The sequence below is a fragment of the Trichechus manatus genome, unplaced genomic scaffold, assembly GCF_000243295.1.
Source record: "Trichechus manatus latirostris isolate Lorelei unplaced genomic scaffold, TriManLat1.0 scaffold00163, whole genome shotgun sequence".
In the NCBI taxonomy this organism is placed as follows: Eukaryota; Metazoa; Chordata; class Mammalia; order Sirenia; family Trichechidae; genus Trichechus; species Trichechus manatus.
Genome location: NW_004444099.1, coordinates 2,126,407 through 2,148,188, shown reverse-complemented (window position 1 = coordinate 2,148,188; position 21,782 = coordinate 2,126,407). Strand labels below are relative to the sequence as shown.

General features: G+C 37.1%; 1 protein-coding gene across 4 annotated transcripts in view; it reads right to left on the bottom strand.

Moving 5' to 3' along the window:
- Positions 1–21,782, bottom strand: part of LOC101340760 (graves disease carrier protein) — a 99,396-nt gene that overhangs the window by 26,247 nt on the left and 51,367 nt on the right. For 2 of the 4 annotated variants that reach the window (XM_023740752.1, XM_023740754.1), the window contains one exon: positions 18,102–21,752. In XM_023740752.1, coding sequence (XP_023596520.1) covers positions 21,596–21,752 — 157 coding nt within the window. In that variant the 3' untranslated portion in view covers positions 18,102–21,595. Of the gene's footprint in view, positions 1–2,277; positions 2,410–4,941; positions 5,088–7,304; positions 7,489–8,374; positions 8,558–10,263; positions 10,437–18,101; positions 21,753–21,782 lie in introns of those variants that run through there. The other 2 variants (XM_004386397.3, XM_023740755.1) reach the window with 2 other exon arrangements.

The following is a 21,782-nucleotide window of genomic DNA, read 5'->3' as shown; positions in this document are numbered from 1 at the left end:
ACTGTTTCATGAGAAACTATTTGTTCTGTAATCCTTCACCTGAAGAACAATATAAAAAATAGGGGAAAAAATATATACATACAAAAATTAGAAGATATTATTAAAATAAAAATAGAATTTTCTGTTCATTAGATAAGTAGCCCTGGTGGCGCAATGGTTAAGCACTCAGCTCTAACCAAAAGGTTGGCAGTTGAACTCACCCAGTTGCATCGCAGGAGAAAGACCCAGTGATCCACTCCCATAAAGATTACAGCCTAGAAATCCCTACGGGACAGTTCTACTGTCACATGGAGTCACTACGAGTTGGGAACAACTCTACAGCACCCAACAACAATACTCATTTGATTCTTTTTTGTCTCGGGAAGATACTCAGCACCATGATTTATAAAATAAGCAAACAAAAAGACCAGTTATAATAACTCCATCTTAAAAAAGCTTTGATTCAGAGGATAAGCTAGATAACTGGGATCTTCTAAAAATTAAACACTTATGCTCATCAAAAGACTTCACCAAAAGCGTAAAAAGAGAACCTACAGACTGGGAAAAAATTTTTGGCTATGACAAATCCGACAAAGGTCTAATCTCCGAAATCTACAAGAAAATCCAACACCTTTAAAACAAAAAGACAAATTATCCAACTAAAAACTGGGCAAAGGAAATAAATAGACACTTCACCAAAGAAGACACTCAGGTGGCTAATACACCCATGAGGAAATGCTCGTGATCACTAGCCATTAGAGAAATGCAAATCAAAACCACAATGAGATATCATCTCACCCTGGTATTACTAGCAGGAATCAAAAAAACAAAAAAGAAAATAACTTATGTTGGAGAGCCTGCAGGGAGACTGGAACTCTTATACACCGCTGGTGGGAATGCAAAATGGTACAACCGTTTTGGAAAACGATATGGCACTTCCTTAGAAAGCTAGAAATAGCAATACCGTATGATCCAGCAATCTCACTCCTAGGACTATATCCTAAAGAAATAATAGCCGTCACATGAATAGACATACGCACACCCATGTTCATTGCACCATAGTTCACAATAGCAAAACGATGGAAACAACCTAGATGCCCATCAAGAGATGAATGGATAAGCAAGCTATGGTATGTACACACAATAGAGTACTACGCAACAATAAAGAACAACAGTGAATCTGCGAAGCATCTCATAACATGGGATGAATCTGGAGGGCATTATACTGAGCGAAATAACTAAATCACAGAAAGACAAAAATTGTATGAGACTATTACTATAAAAATTCATGAAAAGGTTTACACACAAAAAGAAACAATCTTTGATGGTTACCAGGGAAGGAAGGAATGGTGATGGAAAAACACTAAACAGACAACAGAAAAGTGGTAACTTTGGTGAAGGGTAGGACAGTATACAATACTGGGGAACCAGCACAACTTGTCCAAGGCAAGGTCATGGAAGCTCCACAGACACATCCAAACACCCTGAGGGACCAAATTACTAGGCTGAGGGCTGTGGGGACCATGGTCTCGGGGAACATCTAGCTCAACTGGGATAACATAGCTTATAAAATGTTCTACATTCTACTTCGACAAGTAGCATCTGGGGTCTTAAAAGCTTGTGAGCTGCCATCTAAGATACTCCACTGGGCTCACCACGTCGGGAGCAAGGGAGAACAAGGAAAACCAAAGACACAAGGGAAAGAATAGCCTACAGGACTAATGCACCACAGCTACCACAGCCTCCACCAGACCGAGTCCAGTATAATTAGATACTGCTCAGCTACCACCACTAATTACTCTGACAGGGATCACAGTAGAGGGCCTCAGACAGAGCTGGAGAAAAATTTAGAACAAAATTCTAACTCACAAAAAAAGACCAGACTTACTGGCCTGACAGAGATTGGAGAAACCCTGAGAGTATGGCCCACAGACACCCTTTTAGCTCAGTAATGAAGTCACTCCTGAGGTTCACCCGTCAGCCAAAGATTAGACAGGCCCATAAAACAAGACTAAAGGGGCACACCAGCCAAGGGGCAAGGACTAGAAGGCAGGAGGGGACAGGAAAGCTGGTAATAGGGAACCCAAGGTCAAGAAGGGAGAGTGTTGACATGTCGTGGGGGTAGCAACCAATGCCATAAAACCATATGTGTACTAACTGTTTAATGAGAAGCTAGTTTGTTCTATAAACCTTCATCTAAAGTACAATAATAAATAAATAAAAAGCTTTGATTCAATATACAGAATAGAATCCTAGTCTTAAAAAATGAACACTTTACAAACATAAGGGGATTCTTACAACGAGAGCTGCAACTGATGGAAGTCAGCTGAAGTATCCTTATGCATGAAATCTCCAGCCCATTTAGAAAATGAAGGAAGATACTCCTCTACTTCTTGTTTTATTTCATCCTGAGTCAGATTTAAGCGGTACCTGCCAAAGAAGCGATATTAAATATAGGATAAAAACATCCAAATAACAGTAATAACGCATCACTTTTCAGATTGCTTGCTCCAATTCCTGCCATCTCACATCTACATAGAGGGGCCCCGGTCACATCTTTAGAATAAAGAAAAACTCTTGGAGATGTTGCTTCTGAAACCAAGCAATGAAAAGTACACACATAAAAGTAGAAGAGAGACCATACGGACAGAAAGATAAGACCAGCCTTACTACAACAAAGAACCATCTACAGGAACGTTTACCTTCTGTCAGAAATCAGCAGTGACTAGCAGGATCTAGTCTCAGTTTTTCAGGGTGCCCATAAGGTCAAAACTGTTGCATAATACACTAAAATATTGTTTGTCTTTGTCACTCTCATTTTCTGAAGCCACAGGACACTTGATATAGCAATATACTGACTGCAGAAACAGATATGAGACTCCAGCTGTCTTGTATTAAGTTAGATGTTTTTAAAAACTTGCAAAACTATAAAACAAGGCCGCTCATCTCGCTACGTTTTTTCCAAAAATTGTTATTTTTCATAAAAATATTATGTATGTTAACATGTAATGGATTATTAGTTATTTTTAAATGCATTAATAAACAAACATTCTAATAACCCACATAAACAAATGCTCTTCAGGTTACTCAAATCTTTTAGGGTAAGAGTCCTGAGACCAAAAATTTTGAGAATTGCTGCTATAAGCTTATTCTCCAAGGCTGTCTTCTCCCAGCTGCTTCTTTACAATTAAGCTTCCCTAAGGTGTTAGGAGCATGTTAGTTTGTCAGAGTACACCTAGATTTAAATCTTGACTCTATCCTTACTAGCTGGGTGACTTTGGGCAATTCACTGTTAATCGAGCCTCAGGTTCCTCAACTGTAAGATGGAGATGATAACTACCTCACAGAGGTAGTTTAAGAAATTAAATAATGTGTATACAATACTTGGCTTATGGTAGGAAATTCACTAAGGTCTGGTAATCAAAATATAGTGCTGACTGTAGGCCGAGTGAATCCCTGGGTAGTGCAAATGATAAACACATGGCTGCTAACCGGAAGGTTGGAGGTTCCAGTCTACCCAGGGGTGACTCAGAAAAAAGGTCTGGCAATCTAATTCCAAAAATTCAGCCCTCAATAATTCCACGGAGCACAGCTCTACTCTGACACACACGGGGTCACCATGAGTCAAAACTGACTCAGCAGCAAATGTTTTTATTTAATAGGCCAAGCACTGTTCTAGGCGCTTCGTAAGAATTAAAACCTTCAACCCTCATTATAACTCTATGAGATAGTTACAACTATTGTCACCCTGATTTTACAGCTAAGGAAACTGAGGCACAGAAGTCACTTCCCCAGGACACACAACTTCAGCTCTGGAACGAACTTTAACTGCTTAGGGTGTGACCAAAAAACAGAAGTTTGAGTTGCAAAGTGGGAAATGAGATAACTGGAACTTGAGTAAGAAAGCAAAAGCTTTATTAAATATATTCCTATTCTGAATGCCACGCTGTGTGGCCATGGGCAAGTGACACCTCTGTGCTTCCGTACCTTCATTTATTTATAAGAGTAAGAATTGCTATCAGATTAAATAGAATGTCTTAGCGCAGTGTCTGGCATATGGCAGGTTTCAACAACCATTTTTTGTATGTCATTTATAAATCAGTTGTGCAGAATATTGCAATAAATTTACCCCACATAAACTGTTACCACAGAATTACTTTCTAGCAAAAGTAACTCATTAAGATTTTGTCAACTAGTCTGGAAATCAAAATCATCACTAATAAAAATATTTCTGTGAAAAAGGTGTTCTGCAATAGGTGTCAAGGAAGGGAGCGACAGCAGGACATGCCAATCTCTGCAGGCAGTATTTACAAAGCCCCTACAATTAGCCATTTGTGAATTTATGTATATTATTGTCAATTACCACAAGACATATGCAAAATAGGTATTTTTTTCAAAATCTCTAAGTTGTTCAGTCATAAAACTAGAATTTGACACTAAGTTCATTTGACCCCACTCTTCATGTCACATCGTTTCTAGAACTAATGGAAAAAGTTTTTCATTCACTCTGAGAGCAGGTAAGGAGTTGGTTTTGCCATACATGAAATGTTTAGATATTTTTAACTAAAGTGTTTCTGCCGTGCAATTTCAGAAACTTCACAGAGTTACAACAGGCTACTGCAATGCTGTAATCTGCATTCTAGTATTACATTAATTTATACTGAATAATCTAATAGACAAATAAGAAGTCCCAGTGGCCCAGTGGTTAAGCGCTTGGCTGCTAACCGAAAGGTCAGAGGTTAGAATCCACCAGCCACTTCGCAGGAGAAAGATACGGCAGTCTGCTTCTGTAAAGATTCACAGCCCTGGAAACCCTATGGGGGAGTTCTAATCTGTCCTACAGAGTCATTATGAGTCAGAATCGACTCGATAGCAACAGGGTAATAGCCACATACCTTGCAGATTCCAGAAAAAGAAATTATATAATAAAACTGTATCTGTAGTTCTTCTCATACTACTTACATTTCCTTTAGGTGCCTTATTTCTTGAACAGTTTGAAAAGCAAGTTCTTGTAGCTTTTCTGGGGCAAAGCTATCACTTATTGCTTTTTGAAATACTTCGTGGAGAACTGTACCGATAAGCATTTGGCGTGTGGCAGGATCAGAGCTCTACCAAGAAAAAAAAACATACAAAAGGATTTGATCACATATTTATTACCCAGCCTAAAAAACCCCCATAACCAAACAGCAGTAGTAAGACAAATGCCAAAATATTAAACAATGCTCAGATCTGGTGGGTGGGATTACATGTGACTTTTACTTTCATCTACTCTGAATTACCTGAATTGTTTTACAAGAGTTATTTTTAAAAAAATAATATCTCCATTTTTTAAAAAAAAGAAATTAAAACAATCAATACTAAACATTTCAACATATTCTCAAGTACTTAATGTTTTAAAAATATTGTTCTTTAATTTCACCAAAAGAAAAGTCAATCAAGGCATAGCTCATGAACTCCTGCAAGTAAAAGACTTTATTAAAAAATAAAATCTAAACTCACAGCAGAGATTTTTCACAAGAGAGTTCTCTCCATTAAAAAAGGAATATTACTTTATTTTCCAACTAACTCTTTTACTAACCTAGACCTCTCCCTTGAAGCTATCAAAAAAACCCAGTAAAGTCCACAAAAAACTCCATCGGGAATTTTAAAATATAAATTACATACCTGGCATATGTACTATTTTTCCAAGTTCTATATGAGTCTAAAACTATCTCAAAATAAAGATTGTAAAAAATGATATTCAGAATTAATTATCACCGAATTGTACTGTACACTGAAAAATGGTTAACACGGCAATCCTTTTGTCACTTGTATTTCACATAGTAAAATTTCTTTAAAAAATATTCAGGTCTGCTTTCTAACTTCTAAAAGAGAAGTTGATTCCCTCCCTTCTTCCCCTGCCCCAACAATTCAAACAAAAAAACTAATAAAATCCACAGAAAAACTACAAATAAGGGACAACTAAAACAATTAGAAAATCTATTTAGGTATGATTTTTTTCCTTCTCGCTCAGCTGTATTTTTAGTTTTCCACATATACATGGATTGTGTAATAATAATATACAAAAAAATGGGAGGAATAACTTTTAACAAATAACCCGGATTCTTCAGCAAATAAATGGCATTGAAACAAAGGGGTTAGGTAGAAGACAGAATATAGATTAAAAGAAACTTAAGAGACCCTATCAACCAAAGGTAACACAGAGCTTATTTATTGATTCAAACCGACCAACTGAATAAAAAGATATTTTTGAGAAAAGACATCAGAGGAAGACTGGGCATTAGATTGATTTAAAGAACTACTCTTAATCTTGTTAGGTGCGACAAAGATATTCTATTTATGTTTTTTAAAAGTCCTTAGCTATTCGAGTTCACCCAGGGATGCCAAAAAAAACCAAGAGTCCTCAGCTATCATTTGTGATATGGTATAAAGTCCGAGAACAGCACAATGTTGGTTACTGAAGTTGAGTGTCGGCTACATGAGGTTCATTATAATAAGCATTTTTTTTAATTGTTGTAATTAAATGAAGTTTACATTTCAAGTTAGTCTCCCATACAAAATTTTTTTTTTACATACATTGTTATGAGACCCTAATTGCTCACCCCATTCTGCAACAGCACACTCCCCCTTTCTGCCCAATTCCCCATGACAATTCAACCAGCTCCTAACTCTCTGCCTTCCCATCTCACCTCTGGACAGAAGCTGCTTCTTTGGTCTCTTGTATCTACTTGACTAAGAGGCACACTCTTTACAAGTATCACTTCATGTCCCACAGTCCAGTCCAATCCCTGTCTGAAGAGTTGGCCTCGGAAATTGTTTTAGTTCTGGGCTGATAGAGAGTCCAGGGGCCATGCTTTCCAGGGCACCTCCAGTCTCAGTCAGACCATTAAGTCTGGTCTTCTTACTACATTATAATAAGCTCTTTGTATATGTTTAAAACGTTTCATAATAATTTAAAAGAGACTTTTACATTTATTTTTGGTTTATTGGAAATCATATGAAACCAAGTTTAGAACTGCCTAGAAGAATAAAATAAGAATTATATGACTTAATTTTGGCATGGTTAGAATTATTGTATTAAGCTGAAGAAGACTGAAAGGACTCAGAAACCTACTGCTGAGTCTCAGCACTGCCACTTACTAGCTATGTGACTTTGGGCAAGTCACTTAACCTCTCTGAGCCTGATTTTCCTCATCTGTAAAATAAGGTTGATTAATACCATCCACCTCGCAGGACTGTTCAGTGAATTAAATGAAATACTAAATGTAACTGTGCTCTGTAAACTCCAAGATCCTACATAAGCATTAGATATTAATGTTATTTACCCTAAACATTTCACGTAGAACAGCTCTTCTCATACATCGAATACTACTGGCTACGCTTGTGCCAGCAATCAGCATGTCTGGATATAGAATCAAATATCCCAAATCTCTGTCAATTATCCAAGTATCAGATGTGCAGTCTCCTTCCAAGTGAATGATGTCCCCTGGCTCTACTGGAACAGAGCACCTGCAAATAAAGTAGAGAGAAAGAATAAATATATAATTTAGGTTCCTACATTTAAGTATATTACAGAGGCTTTAAAAATAAGAGAATATTTTACCTGAAGAAAAAATTATTTCTAAATTTCTGGGTCTTTTTAAGCAATTAAATACCAGGATGCATTCTTCTGAATCAACTCCTAGTCACTCTATGCTTTTCTACCTTTGAAATACGTCTAAGAATACTCAAGGGTTTTCCTTAAATCCCAAAGAGGAAAACTGCTGAGTGCTAGCAATATCTGTTGCAAAAGATGTCAAAACTTTAATGGGGCAACATACGGCTCCAGTTACACATTGGTTGTTTTAATAATTAATTTTTTTATTCTTAAGACTTAGATCATATGTACAGCTTTTATAAGTCTTGAGGTATAAAGTCAAACTCAGTGTTACCAAAATAAAATCACATTTATCTAGTTCAAGCCACCCAACTTCAGCTTAGACAAAAAGTCAAAGATAGACCCCTGTCATCTCTGCATCTCCCTGCACTGCATCCCTCACATACCACACTTTATTAAAGTCGAGACATCTAGGGTCTAAGAATTCTTTTAGGCTGTAATTAAATTTATTCTTAGTGAGAACTGACATAACTTTTAAGCTGCATTCTTAGAATGTACTGGGAAACAGGAATAGTCACTAATAAGCCCCTTTGCGCTCGACTTTCAAAGTCAGTAAAAATCAAATGGTTTTGAAATAAAAGGCTTGAGATGCTGGGATAACAGGTACCATTTTCATGCAGAATCAATCTAGAATCAGTCTACTCCCTTTATTAACACGTAAATTATTGCAGTGTGATGGCTTTTAAGATGGTACCCTTAAGACTGCCAAACCAGAGCTCAAAGTCACGCAAAAATTACCAGTCATTCCGAAGGATGCACAGTTCTTTATGTTCCAGCGACTGGGAGGTAGTGATGATGAGGTGTTTTTCACGGTTTCCCTCTTCATTTTGTACAATATTGACAGCTAAAACCAGGTACCGGTTATCCACTCCTCGGCTCAGAACAGTTTTAGGAAAGGAAGCTTTCACTTTCTTCCGAAATCTAAACCACACACACAGAAAACTATTTTAACACAACAACAAAATAAGAAGCCATGCTACCATTACTGAATGTTTTGATCAAGGACTCAATGGATCCTGGGCACAGGGGAGAAAATGTGGAACAGAATTTCAAATTCCTATGGAATCCAGACCTACTGGACCCATTGAAACTGGAGGAACCCCTGAATCTATCATCCTGAAATAATCTTTAAACCTTGAACTGAAACTATCCCCTGAAGTCATCTTTAAACCAAGCAATAGTTTAGCTCAATTAGTAAAAAATGTTAACCTTGAGGATTGTGCTATTTTAAAGAATACGAGACCAAACTGACAACAGTAACTGTAAAGCATAGATGAGAGGTTTGGGGGCAGTAAGTCTACATTAACGGGGGTGAAGTAATTAGGTAGAGATTGTGAGAATGATGGTACAACATGAAGAACGTAACCAATGTCACTGAATTGTACATGTAGATATTGTTGAATGGGTGTGTGTCTTGCTGTGTATATATTTTCACCAAAAATAAAATAAATAAATAAGTGGTCACCCAAATCAACGGTCTACTTTTCTAGATGTGTTTCTTCTAGGAGGCTTATCACAATAACCTTCAGGTAACATTAAGAGAGGAAAGGGAAAGGCATAGAATTCCAATTTTAAAAACCTCCGAGAAGTAACGCTATTTAAAATATGCCATTTATGATACGGGCATTTCCAAATATAAGCTCTGTAAGGAATTCTGTGGGACATTCATCACTGTGACGGTAAAGGATAAATTGAAAAACATTAAACAACAAATTCCTACCATTGGTGCAAACCTTCCCAAAGTACAAGGAAAAGGAGATGTCTTGGACACTACCTTTTTTATAGATGAAAGAGATAAATGTTACAGAAAGGCGTAGTGGGGGTGAGTCACTGGAAGTCCTATTGTGAGCCACAGAATTATATTAATCTTTAAATTAGGAGCATAGTTAGAAATCATCTGATCCAATCTACTATTTAATGCACAAAGATTTTCTATAAAATCTCCAGTGGGAATCAATCAGCCCCTGCTTTGTAGAGAAAGCTTAATACTTGTCAAGTAGCTCATTCCATTATTAACTCTGTCAGAAATTTCTTATTTATAACGGGCAGGTCAATTTCCCAATACTTTTTTCACCGGTCCTAGCCTTCTGAAACTATCCAAATTATGTGTAATCTCTTCTCTACAAAACAGCCCCTTCTTCCATTTGAAGTCATCAATCAAGTGGGTCAGGCGTTCCTGCTCATTCGCATTGTGCTGAGAGTTCCCGCCTCGGAATAGGTTTCTCCAACTAAACATCGAGAAAAGCATCTAGCAGTGGCAATTTCCTCTTATAAAGACACCAAACGTGGGTGAGAACAAAAACAAAAACGCGTTGCCGTCGAGTCGATTTCGACTCATAGCGACCCTATAGATTAAGGTGGCCTAGACTCGCCAAAATCGGAAAAGAGGGGAAATCACGGGAAAGAATGAACTGCTGGGCCAGAGAGAGTCTTTAGTGACCCGAAAGAAAACCCAGCGAAGCGGACCCCAACTCCGGAGGCTCGTCGGGGTCCCCAAGGACCTGAGACAACCGCCGGGTCGCTCGATCAGCCACCCCTGGTCCGCAAAAACGTGGAGTGAGACACCTCCCGCTGCTTTCTTTTGAATCTCCCGCTTTATTCCCAGGCCCTCCACCCGCTCCGCTCACATCTCCGCCGGTGGGGCAGCCTCCTCCCCGAAAGTCTTCTCTATCAGCAGCTCCAGTTCGTCCAGCTGCTCCATCTCCAGCGCGGGGAATGCAAACCGTCGCCAGGGAAATTCGGAGGGAGTGGGAGCAGCACATAGGGAAAAGAGCGCGAGCCGTGCCGCGCACATGCGCAAACCCGCTGAGAGCCGGCGGGGCCCAGGTGACTTGCGCGGAACCGCCCCTCCGAGAGCCAGAGCGTTCCACGTGGAGCACATCACCTGGGCAGTGGTGGCTTTTTAAACCCCTTCTACACCTTTGCCTTAGGGGTTGGAAAACAGGGAGTCTTCCTAATCAGACCCAAACTAAATGTCCCTGACTTCCCTCTTTACACTTCAACCCGTGCCCAACATCCAGCCTTGGTCTGAACAGAACCATTTACAGTTGCCCAAACTCAGGAATCCCTCTTAGGCCTTAAGAATTTTACAATGTCTAAGAAACGACCAATCTTAATTTTTTCTGGAAAACATATCGAGAACATAGAAGTTGTCAGACAGGAACTCCCTCATCATGCCACCACTAAATGTACAAACCTATCAATCGCTGCACCCATGTTATATAACTCTTTCCACTTTTAAAACGGGACAAAGTGTTCCTCCTGTCAATCGGCAATCCCTCCAGGTATACTCCAAATACCATGGCCTCTAGCATTACTGCTTCTTCAGTTATTCCTTCCTTTTCTTGTTTTTGTCGCAGATCCCTTATTATTGGATTGTTGCCATGTTTGTAACAAGACCTATGCATCTCCCATCTTTAAAAGCCTTGAAGGGACTTGCTCAGCCTTCTGTTGGCCAAACTCCAGAGCAAGACTTAAAGAATTGTCTTCAAGGCTCTCTCCAATTTCAATTCCTATTCTTTAAAATTTTCTTTTTAATTTGATCACAAAAATTTTGTTGAATAAAAAATCTTTTGTAGGCAATAATAAAATTATTTTTAAAAAAATACAGTACAAAATTTTCAATATATAGAAATTTAAAATATAAAAAAAATAGTGATCACCTCATAAACCTATCACCCAACTTAAAATTAATCATTATCAAAAACTGTCTTTCACAGAAATTAAAGACCTAAATAAATAGAAACACCCTGTGTCCATAGATTAGAAGACAGTTTTATTAAGACAATACTTCCCAAAGTGATAGATTCAATACAATCCCTATCAAAATCCCAATTTTTGTTTGTTTGTTTGCAGAAATGGAAAAACCCATCCTCACTAGCTGAAACAATCTTGAAAAAGGAAGAATAAAGTTGCAAGAGTTACATTTCCCAGTTTCAAAACTTACTTAAATGACACATTAATCAAAATAGTGAAGTACTGGCATAAGAATACACATACAGATCAATGAAATAGAAATAAGAGCCCAGAAATAAATCTTCATATCTATGGTCAACTGATTTTCAACGAGGGTATCAAGACCATTCAATAGGGAAAGAACAGTCTCTTCAGCAAATGGTGCCGGGAAAACTAGATAGCCACATGCAAAAGAATGAAGTTGGACTCTTATCTTATAGCATAAATAAAAATTAACTCAGAGTGGATCAGCAACCTGAATTTTAAAACTACAACTATAAAACTCTCAGAATAAAACTCAGGGGTAAATCTTCATGATCTTTGATGTGGAAATGGTTTCTTAAATATAACACCAAAAGAACTGGATACAAAAGAAATGATAAATTTGACTTCATAAAAATTAAAACTTTTCACAGGGTCCTGGACGGAGCTGGAGAAAAATGTAGAACAAAATTAACTCACAAAAAAAGACCAGACTTAAACTGGCCTGACAAGAGACTGGAGAAACCCTGAGAGTATGGCCCCCGGACACCCTTTTAGCTCAGTCATGAAGTCATTCCCGAGGTTCACCCTTCAGCCAAAGATTAGACAGGCCCATAAAACAAAACAAGAGTAATGGGGCACAACAGCCCAGAGACAAGGACTAGAAGGCAGGAGGGGATAGGAAAGCTGTTAATAGGAACCCAAGATTGAGAAGGGAGAGTGTTGACATGTCGTGGGGTTGTTAACCAATGTCATAAAACAGAATGTGTACTAACTGTTTAATGAGAAACTATTTGTTCTGTAAACTTGCATCTAAGGTACAATTTAAAAAAATTGTTTTTTAAAAATTAAAACTTTTGTACATCAAAGCACATTATCAAGAGAGGAAAAAGATAATTCACAGAATAAGAGAAAATGTTTGCAAATCATATATCTGATAAGGGTTTAGTATCCAGAACATATAAAGAACTCCTATAAATAAACAACAAAAAGACAAACAACCCAATCAAAAATTGCAAACGGAAACTGACAAAAAACAAAATAAATTGGACTTCAAAATCAAAAACTTTTGTGCATCAAAGCACTTTATCAACAAAGTGAAGAGAGAGCCTACAGAATAGGAGGATATGCTTGGGAACCATATATCTGATAAGGGCTTAATACCCAGAATATATAAAGAACTCCTACAGCTCAACAACAAAAAGACAACCCAATCAAAAAATGGGAAAAGGATTTGAATAGACAGTTCACTAAAGAAGATATACAAATGGCCAATAGCACACAAAAAGATGCTCAACATCATCAGTTATTAAACCAAACCAAACCCGCTGCCATTCAGTAGATTCCGACTCATTGCAACACTATAAGACAGAGTAGAACTGCCCCATAGGGTTTCCAAGGGTATAATCTTTATGGAAGCAGAGTGCACATCTTTCTCCTGCAAGCAGCTCGAACACCCAACCTTTCTGTTAAAAGTCTCCTGTTAACCACTGCGCAACCAGGGCTCCACTCATTACTTACTAGGAAATGCAAATCAAAACCACAAAGAGATACCACTTCACCCCCACTAGAATGGCTATTATCAGAAAAATAGAAGACGAGTGTTGGCAGGCATGTGGAAGAATTGGAACCCTCATCTGTTGATAGTAAGATTATAAAATGGTACAGCCACTGTGGAAAACAGTTTGGTCATTCCTCAGAAAGTTAAACACAGAATTATCATATGACCCAGCAATTACACTCCCAAGTACATGTGCGAAAGACCTGAAAACAGGGACTTAAAACAGGTACTTGTACACCAGTGTTCACTGCAGCATTATTCACAATAGCCAAAAGGTGGAAACAACACAAGTGTCCATCAACAGACGAACGGATAAAAAAAATATGGTCTGTTCATACCTGGGATATTAGTCAGCCACAAAGAGAAATGAAATTCTGATACATGTTACAACATGGATGAACCTTGAAAACATTATGCTGAATGAAATAATTCAGACACAAAAGAACAAATATCATATAATCCCATTTATATGAAATATCTAAAATAGGCAACTTCATAGAGACACAAAGTAGATTAGAGGTTACCAGGGACTGGGAGAATGAGGAATTATTGCCTAATGGGTACAGAGTTTCTGTTTGGAATGATAGAAGATTTTTGGAAATAGATAGTGGTAATGGTTACACAATATTGTGAATGTAGTTAATGCAATTAATGTAATTAATGCCACTGAATTGTACACTTAAAAATAGTCAAAATGGCAATTTTTTGCTACATATTTTGTTGTTGTTGTTAGGTGTCGTTGAGTCGGTTCCAATTCATAGCGACCCCACGTACAACAGAATGAAACACTGCCCAGGCCTGTGCCATCCTCACAATCCTTGTTATGTTTGAGCCCATTGTTGCAGCCACTGTGTCAATCTTATCCCTTCAGGGACTTCCTCTTTTTCACTGATCCTATTCTACTTTACCAAGCATGATGTCCTTATTCAGGGAATGGTCCCTCCTGATAACATCTCCAAACTATGTGAGACAAAGTCGTGCCATCCTTGCTTCTAAGGAGCATTCTGGCTGTACTTCTTCCAAGATAGATTTGTTCCTTCTTCTGGCAGCCCAGGGTATATTCAATATTCTTCACCAACACCACAATTCAAAGGCATCAATTCTTCTTGGGTCTTCCTTATTCATTGTCCAGCTTTCATATAGCATATGAGGCGAATGAAAACACCATGGCTTGGTTCAGGCACACCTTAGTCCTTAAAGTGAAATCTTTGCTTTCTAACACTTGCAAGAATTCTTTTGTAGCAGATTTGCCCAATGCAATGAGTCATTTGATTTCTTGACTGCTGCTTCCATGGGTGTTGATTGGGGATCCAAGTAAAACGAAATCCTTGACAACTTCAATATTTTCTCCATTTATCATGACTGGGCTTATTGATCCAGTTGTGAGGATTTTTGATTTATGTTGAGGTGTAATCCACACTGAAGGCTATGGTCTTTGATCTTCATCAGTAAGTGCTTCAAGACCTCTCACTTTCAGCAAGCAAGGTTATGTCACCTACATATTGCAGATTGTTAATGGATCTTCATCCAATCTTGATGCCCTGGTTCTTTTTCATATAGTCTGGCTTCTCTGATTATTTGCTCAGCATATAGCACATGATGCTACATATATTTTACCACAATTTTAAAAAAATTGACCTGTAAGTCAAGAAGAGCCCAAAGTATTCATCAAAGAGAAAATTCAATTAACATGTCTGAGTGGGGGGTGGAGGTGGGGAATTCATCTTTCACATTCTTGTTTATTCATATGAAAATTATGGACAACTTCCTGGAAAAAAAAAAAGAGAAATAAATTTTAAGCAAGCAAATAAAACAAAACCAAAAGGCATTTTCACTGCCTAAAAGTAAATTCGATGTGAATGGCTTGAAAAGAAGTAGGAAATGTACATTTTAAAATGCATGTCATTTTTGATACCCAATAGATGTTTTCACTTTTACTACACCAAATGGTGACCATCCTGTCTTACAAATATATCATCAGCATGTAGTAGTAAAAAATTAAAATGTTCCTCCACTTATTTTGCCAAACAAGGGTGTCATAGAAACCATTAATTCATCAGTACTAAACTGAATTCATAGATATAATTTCCTTTGATCTGAGAGATGAGTGAGGTGATTTTTAGAAGGGTCTGCTTTGCTGATACTGTTGGTTTCAGCAAGGAAGGGATGGATCATGAATCTACATGACAACTTTAAGGTTATCTGAACAAAAACAACACTCCAAAGTTCTGTAGAGTTTCTGGGAGTCTGCAGATTTCTGCTTTGATTAAAATGAAGTTCCACCATGCCCAGTCCAGCTGAACACAGCACCTACTCACTGGAAAGTCCACACAGTCGTCTGCCTGCATGCTCTTCTTTCAGAGTTGCTTCTTGACAAAGCAAGCAGGAAGTTTTTCAACAGCATTCATAAAACAGCTAGAAGTCATGTATTGAAAGCTCGACTTTTTATACATTGTCGAAAATATGCACCAAATAAGCCAAACTATGAGTGAATTATCCTGTCAAATTGTTCCAAGATAGGGCTTTAAAAATATATACTTGAGTATTTTAAAGTAGAATAGGCTTTGATATTTCACCCTTATTTCAGATGCATCTCTAAAAAATAGGAACACTTTCCCTACACATCCAAGAACCAATCACTTGAGATGTTGTCTTGGAACCCAGCCACCATGCTGTGAGGAAGCTGAAGTTCCCCTCTGTGGAACTGAGGTCCCCAGCCCTCAGCCCTGGCTGAGTGCCTAGCCAATGGCCAGCACCAACTTGCCAGTCATGCAAGTAAGCTATCTCGGAAGAAGATCCAGTAGCCGAGTCAAACTCCCCAGCCAATGCTATGTGGAGCTGGGACAAGCCTTTCCAGTAAGTCCTGCCCAAATTGTAGATTTGTGAGCTAAGTAAATTATTGTTTTAAAGATATTATTGGGGCAGGGGGAGCTTGTTACAGAGCAATAGTTAACAAATACAGATTTTGTACCTGTGACACCACACTCAACTGGTTTTCCTCCAAACTCACAGGCCTGCCTCAATTTCCTATGCTGTCTCTTCGTCTTCTGCTCAATCATGAAATGTTGAGAGTTCCTCAGAGTTCAATTCTGGACAAATTTATCTACTAGCTCCCTCGGTTATTTCATCCATTTACATGACTTTAGATACCATCTATACACTGCCAACTCCCAAATTCATATTTACAGGCTAGGCGTTTCTTCTAAATTCAAGGGTCCAACTGCCTACCTGACATCTACACTTAGATACACTATGGGGGTGGGGGTTGGGTCTCGATTATAACATGGCCCATAAGAAACTTTTTATTTCCCCCTATAAACCTATTATTCTTCCCAGTAACAGCACCACCATCCACCCAGAGAATAAAGCCAGAAACCCAGAAGTCATCTTGTTTATCCATTTGTCTGTTGACAGACGGTTGGGTTGTTTCAACCTTTTGGCTATTGTGAATAATGCTGCAATGGACACTAGCGTAAAATTATCTGTCTGAGTCCTTGCTTTCAACTTTTTTAGGAAGATGTCTCAGAGTGGAATTGCTAGGTCATATGATAATTCTATGTTTAATTTTTTTGAGGAACTACCAAACTATTTTCCACAGTGGCTGCATGATTTTACAATCTAACCAACAAAGGATGAAGATTACAATTAAATCACATGCTCACCAACACTTGTTTTCTGTTTTTCTGATAATATGCATCCTAGTGAGGGTAAAGTGGTACCTCATTTTGGTTTCAATTTATATTTCCCTAATGAATACTGATTTTGAGCACCTTTTGCTGTGCTTATTGGCCATTCATCTCTCTTCTTTGGTGAAATGTGTATTCAAGTCCTTTGCCCATTTTTTGATTGAGATGTCTTTTTCTTGTTGAGTTGTAGGAACTCTTTATATATTCTGGATATTAAACCCTTATGAGATACAGGTAGTCCCTGACTTACAACAGGATTCCATCCCAACAATTACTCTGTCGTAAGTCGGTTCTGACATAAGTCAAATACATCATTTTGTTGTTGTTCTCATTATTAATGCCTTTTATTATCAGTATCTATATTAATCCGATTTTTGTCATCAGCAGGTGGAAACATTACATCTGAGAATAATATCAACAGATTACTCACTGCAACATTGTTTGTAGTACATATTACTAATGATAAGATGAACAAAAAAAAAGGACAGTTGTAAGTGCAGTTCGTCATAACTTGAATACATAGTAAGTCTGGGACTACCTATACATGGCTCTCAAGTATTTTCCCCATTCTATAGGTTGTCTCCTCACTTTGTTGATAAAGTAATTCATGCATAAAAGTTTTTAATTTTGATGAAGTTCAATTTATCTATTCTGTCTTTTCTTTCTTGTGGTACTGGTGTCATAGCTAAGAACTCACTGTCAAAAACTAGTCCTGAAGCATTAACCCTATGTTTTGTTCTGAGTTTTAAAATTTAATTCTGTGGAAAAGTTTTTGATGATAAATTCAATTTCTTTAATAGGCTAGTTAAATTTTGTTTCACCTATGTCAGTTTTGGTAAGTTGTGTTTTTTAAGGCATTTGTCCATTTCACCTAAGTCGTCAAATTCCTTTGCAAAAAGTTATTTTAAAATCCCTTATCTTTTAATATCTGAAGGATCCATAGTGATGTCCTCTCTTTCATTCCTGATATCAGTAATCTGTGTTTTCTCGTTTTTATTTCAATCTAGCTAGTTTATCCAGGAGAGACCATTCCTTGGGAAGGACATCGTGCTTGGTAAAGTAGAGGGTCAGCAGAAAAGTGGAAGATCTTCAAGGAGATGGACTGACACAGTGGCTGCAAGAACAGGCTCAAGCATAAAAACAATTGTGAGGATGGCCCAGGCCCAGGCAGTGTTTCATTCTGTTGTACATAGGGTCACTATGAGTCGGAACCAACTCAACAACACCTAACAACAGCTAGTTTATCAGTTTTGTTGATCTTTACAAAGAATCAATTTTGGGGTTTGTTAATTTTCTCTATTGTTTGTTTTCTACTTCTATTGATTAGTTTTTCCTGCAAGCCATTGTTGACAAAGCAGAGTGATCTCTGTAAAAACATAATCAGACAATTTTACTTCCCTATTGAAAACTCTCAATGGCCTCCCATTGCATTTAGAGTAAAAGACAAAATCACTGTCATATCCCACAGATTTCTATATGAGATCTGGTCCTTGCCTACTTCTCCAACCCCATCCATTGCTACTCCTTTACTCACAATGCTTTATTCACACTGACCTTCTGAAAATTCCTATGTCAAACCAAGCTTTTTCCTGTTTCAGAATTTTTGGCATCTGCTGTTCTCTTCACCTGGGATATTCTTCCCCATCAACTCTTCATGGCTGTTTTCTTCTCATCCTCCATGTGTCAGCTTAAGGTCCAGTGCATCAAGGAAACTTTCCTTGACCATTTCAAAATACCGCCCTGATCCTTATACCCTACCATTATTCTCTATCATAATAATCTATTTATTTCCTTCATAAGCACCTTCCACACACTGTAATCATTTTATTGATAGGTTTATGTTTACTGAAATGTTCAAATGTATTAACATATTATAGTTTCATCTAAACAGGGTACTACTATGTTGAGTACAGCATCATGGCTAGAAGACTAGGCTCTAGATTCAGATTGGCTAGATTTGAATCCTATATCCACCACTTATTGTGTGACCTTGCACAGGTTACTTAATCTTTCTGGTCCTTGATTACGCCATCTGTAAAAAAGGAATATACTACGTGTAGTATTGTTGTGGAGATCAAGTTAATGTATCGAAAGTGCTTAAAACAAGGCATGGCACATAGTAAGTATTCAGGGAATACACATGGCTATTATTATTTGTCATTGATTTCTAGTGCCTAACAGTGTCTGCCACTTAGTAAATATTTGTCTAGTGAAGGAGAAGAAAGTATGAATGGATGTGAGGAACTGTGTAGAGTGTACAGTTGCTATACAAGTATGTCAGATATTATTGGCCCACTTCTATAATTACATACTATAATTATATATTGCATATATAATTGTATATATTGTGTATTACAATTATATATTGGATAATACGTTTTATTATTTAATGTATATTTTATTATATATTATTTGCCACTCATCCTGGCTCAAATTAGCAACAAGACATCTCTGTGAAACAAACCAAAAGCCTTTATTTCTAAATTGCTCTTTTCTTGGACTATTTGTGCCTCATTTCCCCCTACTAGGATATAAGGTCTCTAAAAACAGGGACCTAGCCTTTCTTCTTCCCAACAGTAGACATTCACTGAGTACCTATTATGGTGTCACACCCTGTGCTCCTCCCTAGAGACTAAGGATGGCTCTGTCCCTGAGGAAACCAGAGGGAAAGATATAGGTAAACGGGCAGGCAGTTACCATAAAGTGTGGTACATACACTACTGGAGAAATACTTGGCATGAGATATTACTGGTATCCAAATCAGACTGTGGATGCAGCTAATAGGCTTCCCAGGAGAAGTACCCCACAATGCTTGACAAAATGCTTGGCACACAATTGGTGTTGAATAAATGGAAGTCCAGTACACCGGGCAGAATGGGGCAAGATATTATATATTATATATACCCAGTAACCTCTCCACCTTTATATAGGTAACCACTGAGACCTAGAAATGGTACCTCACTTATCAATCCCTAGACCACACCACTGTCCCATTCTACAGACCAGAGGACCACACCCACCAAAAAGCAGTAAAAGAGGAACAATGGAGAACAATAAATGAAGAAATAGTCCATTTTCGAATGGAAGATAACCTGGCAAGATGTTGGGTTATCTATCTGAAGTAAATCACATATAAATGCAGTCATTATTTTAAATATTCTTCCATTCTAACTTCTTATCTTTAGAACTTATGCTTCAATAATGTAAATAGTTAAAAGAAACAATTGTTGAAACATGGATAAAATTTATTTATAATTATCCTATGTATTCTGTAACAGGGTGGAAATTTTTATTTAAAAAAATATTTGCAGTCCCCTTCCACTGATAACATGACTAAGATACTTATTTTATACATTTAAATTATCTTAAGATTTGATAACAATATTTAGCTACAGTGTAGCCCAGAAATGAAAATATACAAAATAGTTTTAGGAACACATATGTTTCTACCTGTTGGTATACTTAAAATCATACAAAGATACACATTTATTTTAAAATAAAGACTTTGAAATGAAGCCAGTTCATCAAATTTTTACCAAGATATGACAAGAAATATTTTATGCAAAAATAAAATTAAAGCAGAAATTATACACTGTTTTCTATTTAGTTCAACTTTGTTGAACTTTGGTGAACTAATGTCTTAAAAAACCACATCAATTCTACAAATCAATATTTCTGAGGACAGAACTATTATTGTTCCCCGCCCATATCTGTCATGCTTATAATAAAACATAAAAAGTACTGTAAAAACAATAAATGGAATTCTTATATTTTAAACCACTTTCTTAACATAAAAGTTAACAATTCAAATCATATTTTACATCTTTACTTACATTTATATTGCCCTAAAATTATTTTACATGGAAGAACTAGTTGATGTGTCATGACATATGCCTTAGAAACATTCTTTGACATTCATATCTACATTAATGGATATTTCACAGTCCACTTAAATAAACTTTCTAATATACACCAAACTATCTAACAAAAACAAATATATAGTGCTACTCTGTTTTTGTAAGCAAAGATAATCAGTATTACTATTGCCTTTGGGAAATAATGACTTTTAAAGATACATGCAAATCACCCATCGTACCTGGGGGTACCATTTGAGCAATATCTGAAAATTTTTCATTTATTGTTGAAACTCTACATGGCTACTTTTTAAACACAATATTACTTTATTTTAAAAAATGAAGACAAAAAAAGCATTTACCCTTTTATCCAGTGGAGAATTATGAAAAGGAAAATAAGAAGAAGAATACTGCAAAGCTGGTTTTAAACTATGTTCTATAGAACTTAACACATCAGTTCTCATCTTTCGGCTGCAATATAACCAAGCCTGTTTATTTTAATAAAAGTAAACAATGCTGTAGTCTTTTAAAAAATCATAATTAAAAGCTTGGAACAGCATGATAAAGCTAATGGCAACCTCTTGAAACCCGTTTTGAAGTTAGTATTACTTCCAAATAATACTTTAAAACGGTTTCAAATAACCTAACTGATTAGCCAGCATCAGCTTAGGAATTTTCTTTTTCCAATGTGCTAAAGTATAACTTTTGGCATCAAAAAGTATGGTAAGTGCTTTTGATTTGTGACAAAAAAATATTTTAAAAAAACAACAATCAAGTACTAAAATACCAGTGGTTCCTGTGACAGGATAAATACTCCCCTTCAAGTAATGTTCCCCCAAAGTTAAAGTAACATTTTATTTCTCCCTCTGACAGTGTATCAAGGAAGGAAAAAAAAAAACAAAAACCAGGATTTTTTTTTTTTTTAGTTGAGGTGAAAAAACTGCTTCATAAGTTCGTATGTTGTAAAAGCCACTGCTTGAGAGGGAACGCAGCGAATGTAATTGAGGGATAAACCACGATATAATCCTTTTCGAATTCCATGATGTCCATAGACATACTTCATCGTCTCCCACATGGTACTGAAAGACATGACAATGGTTAAATGATGA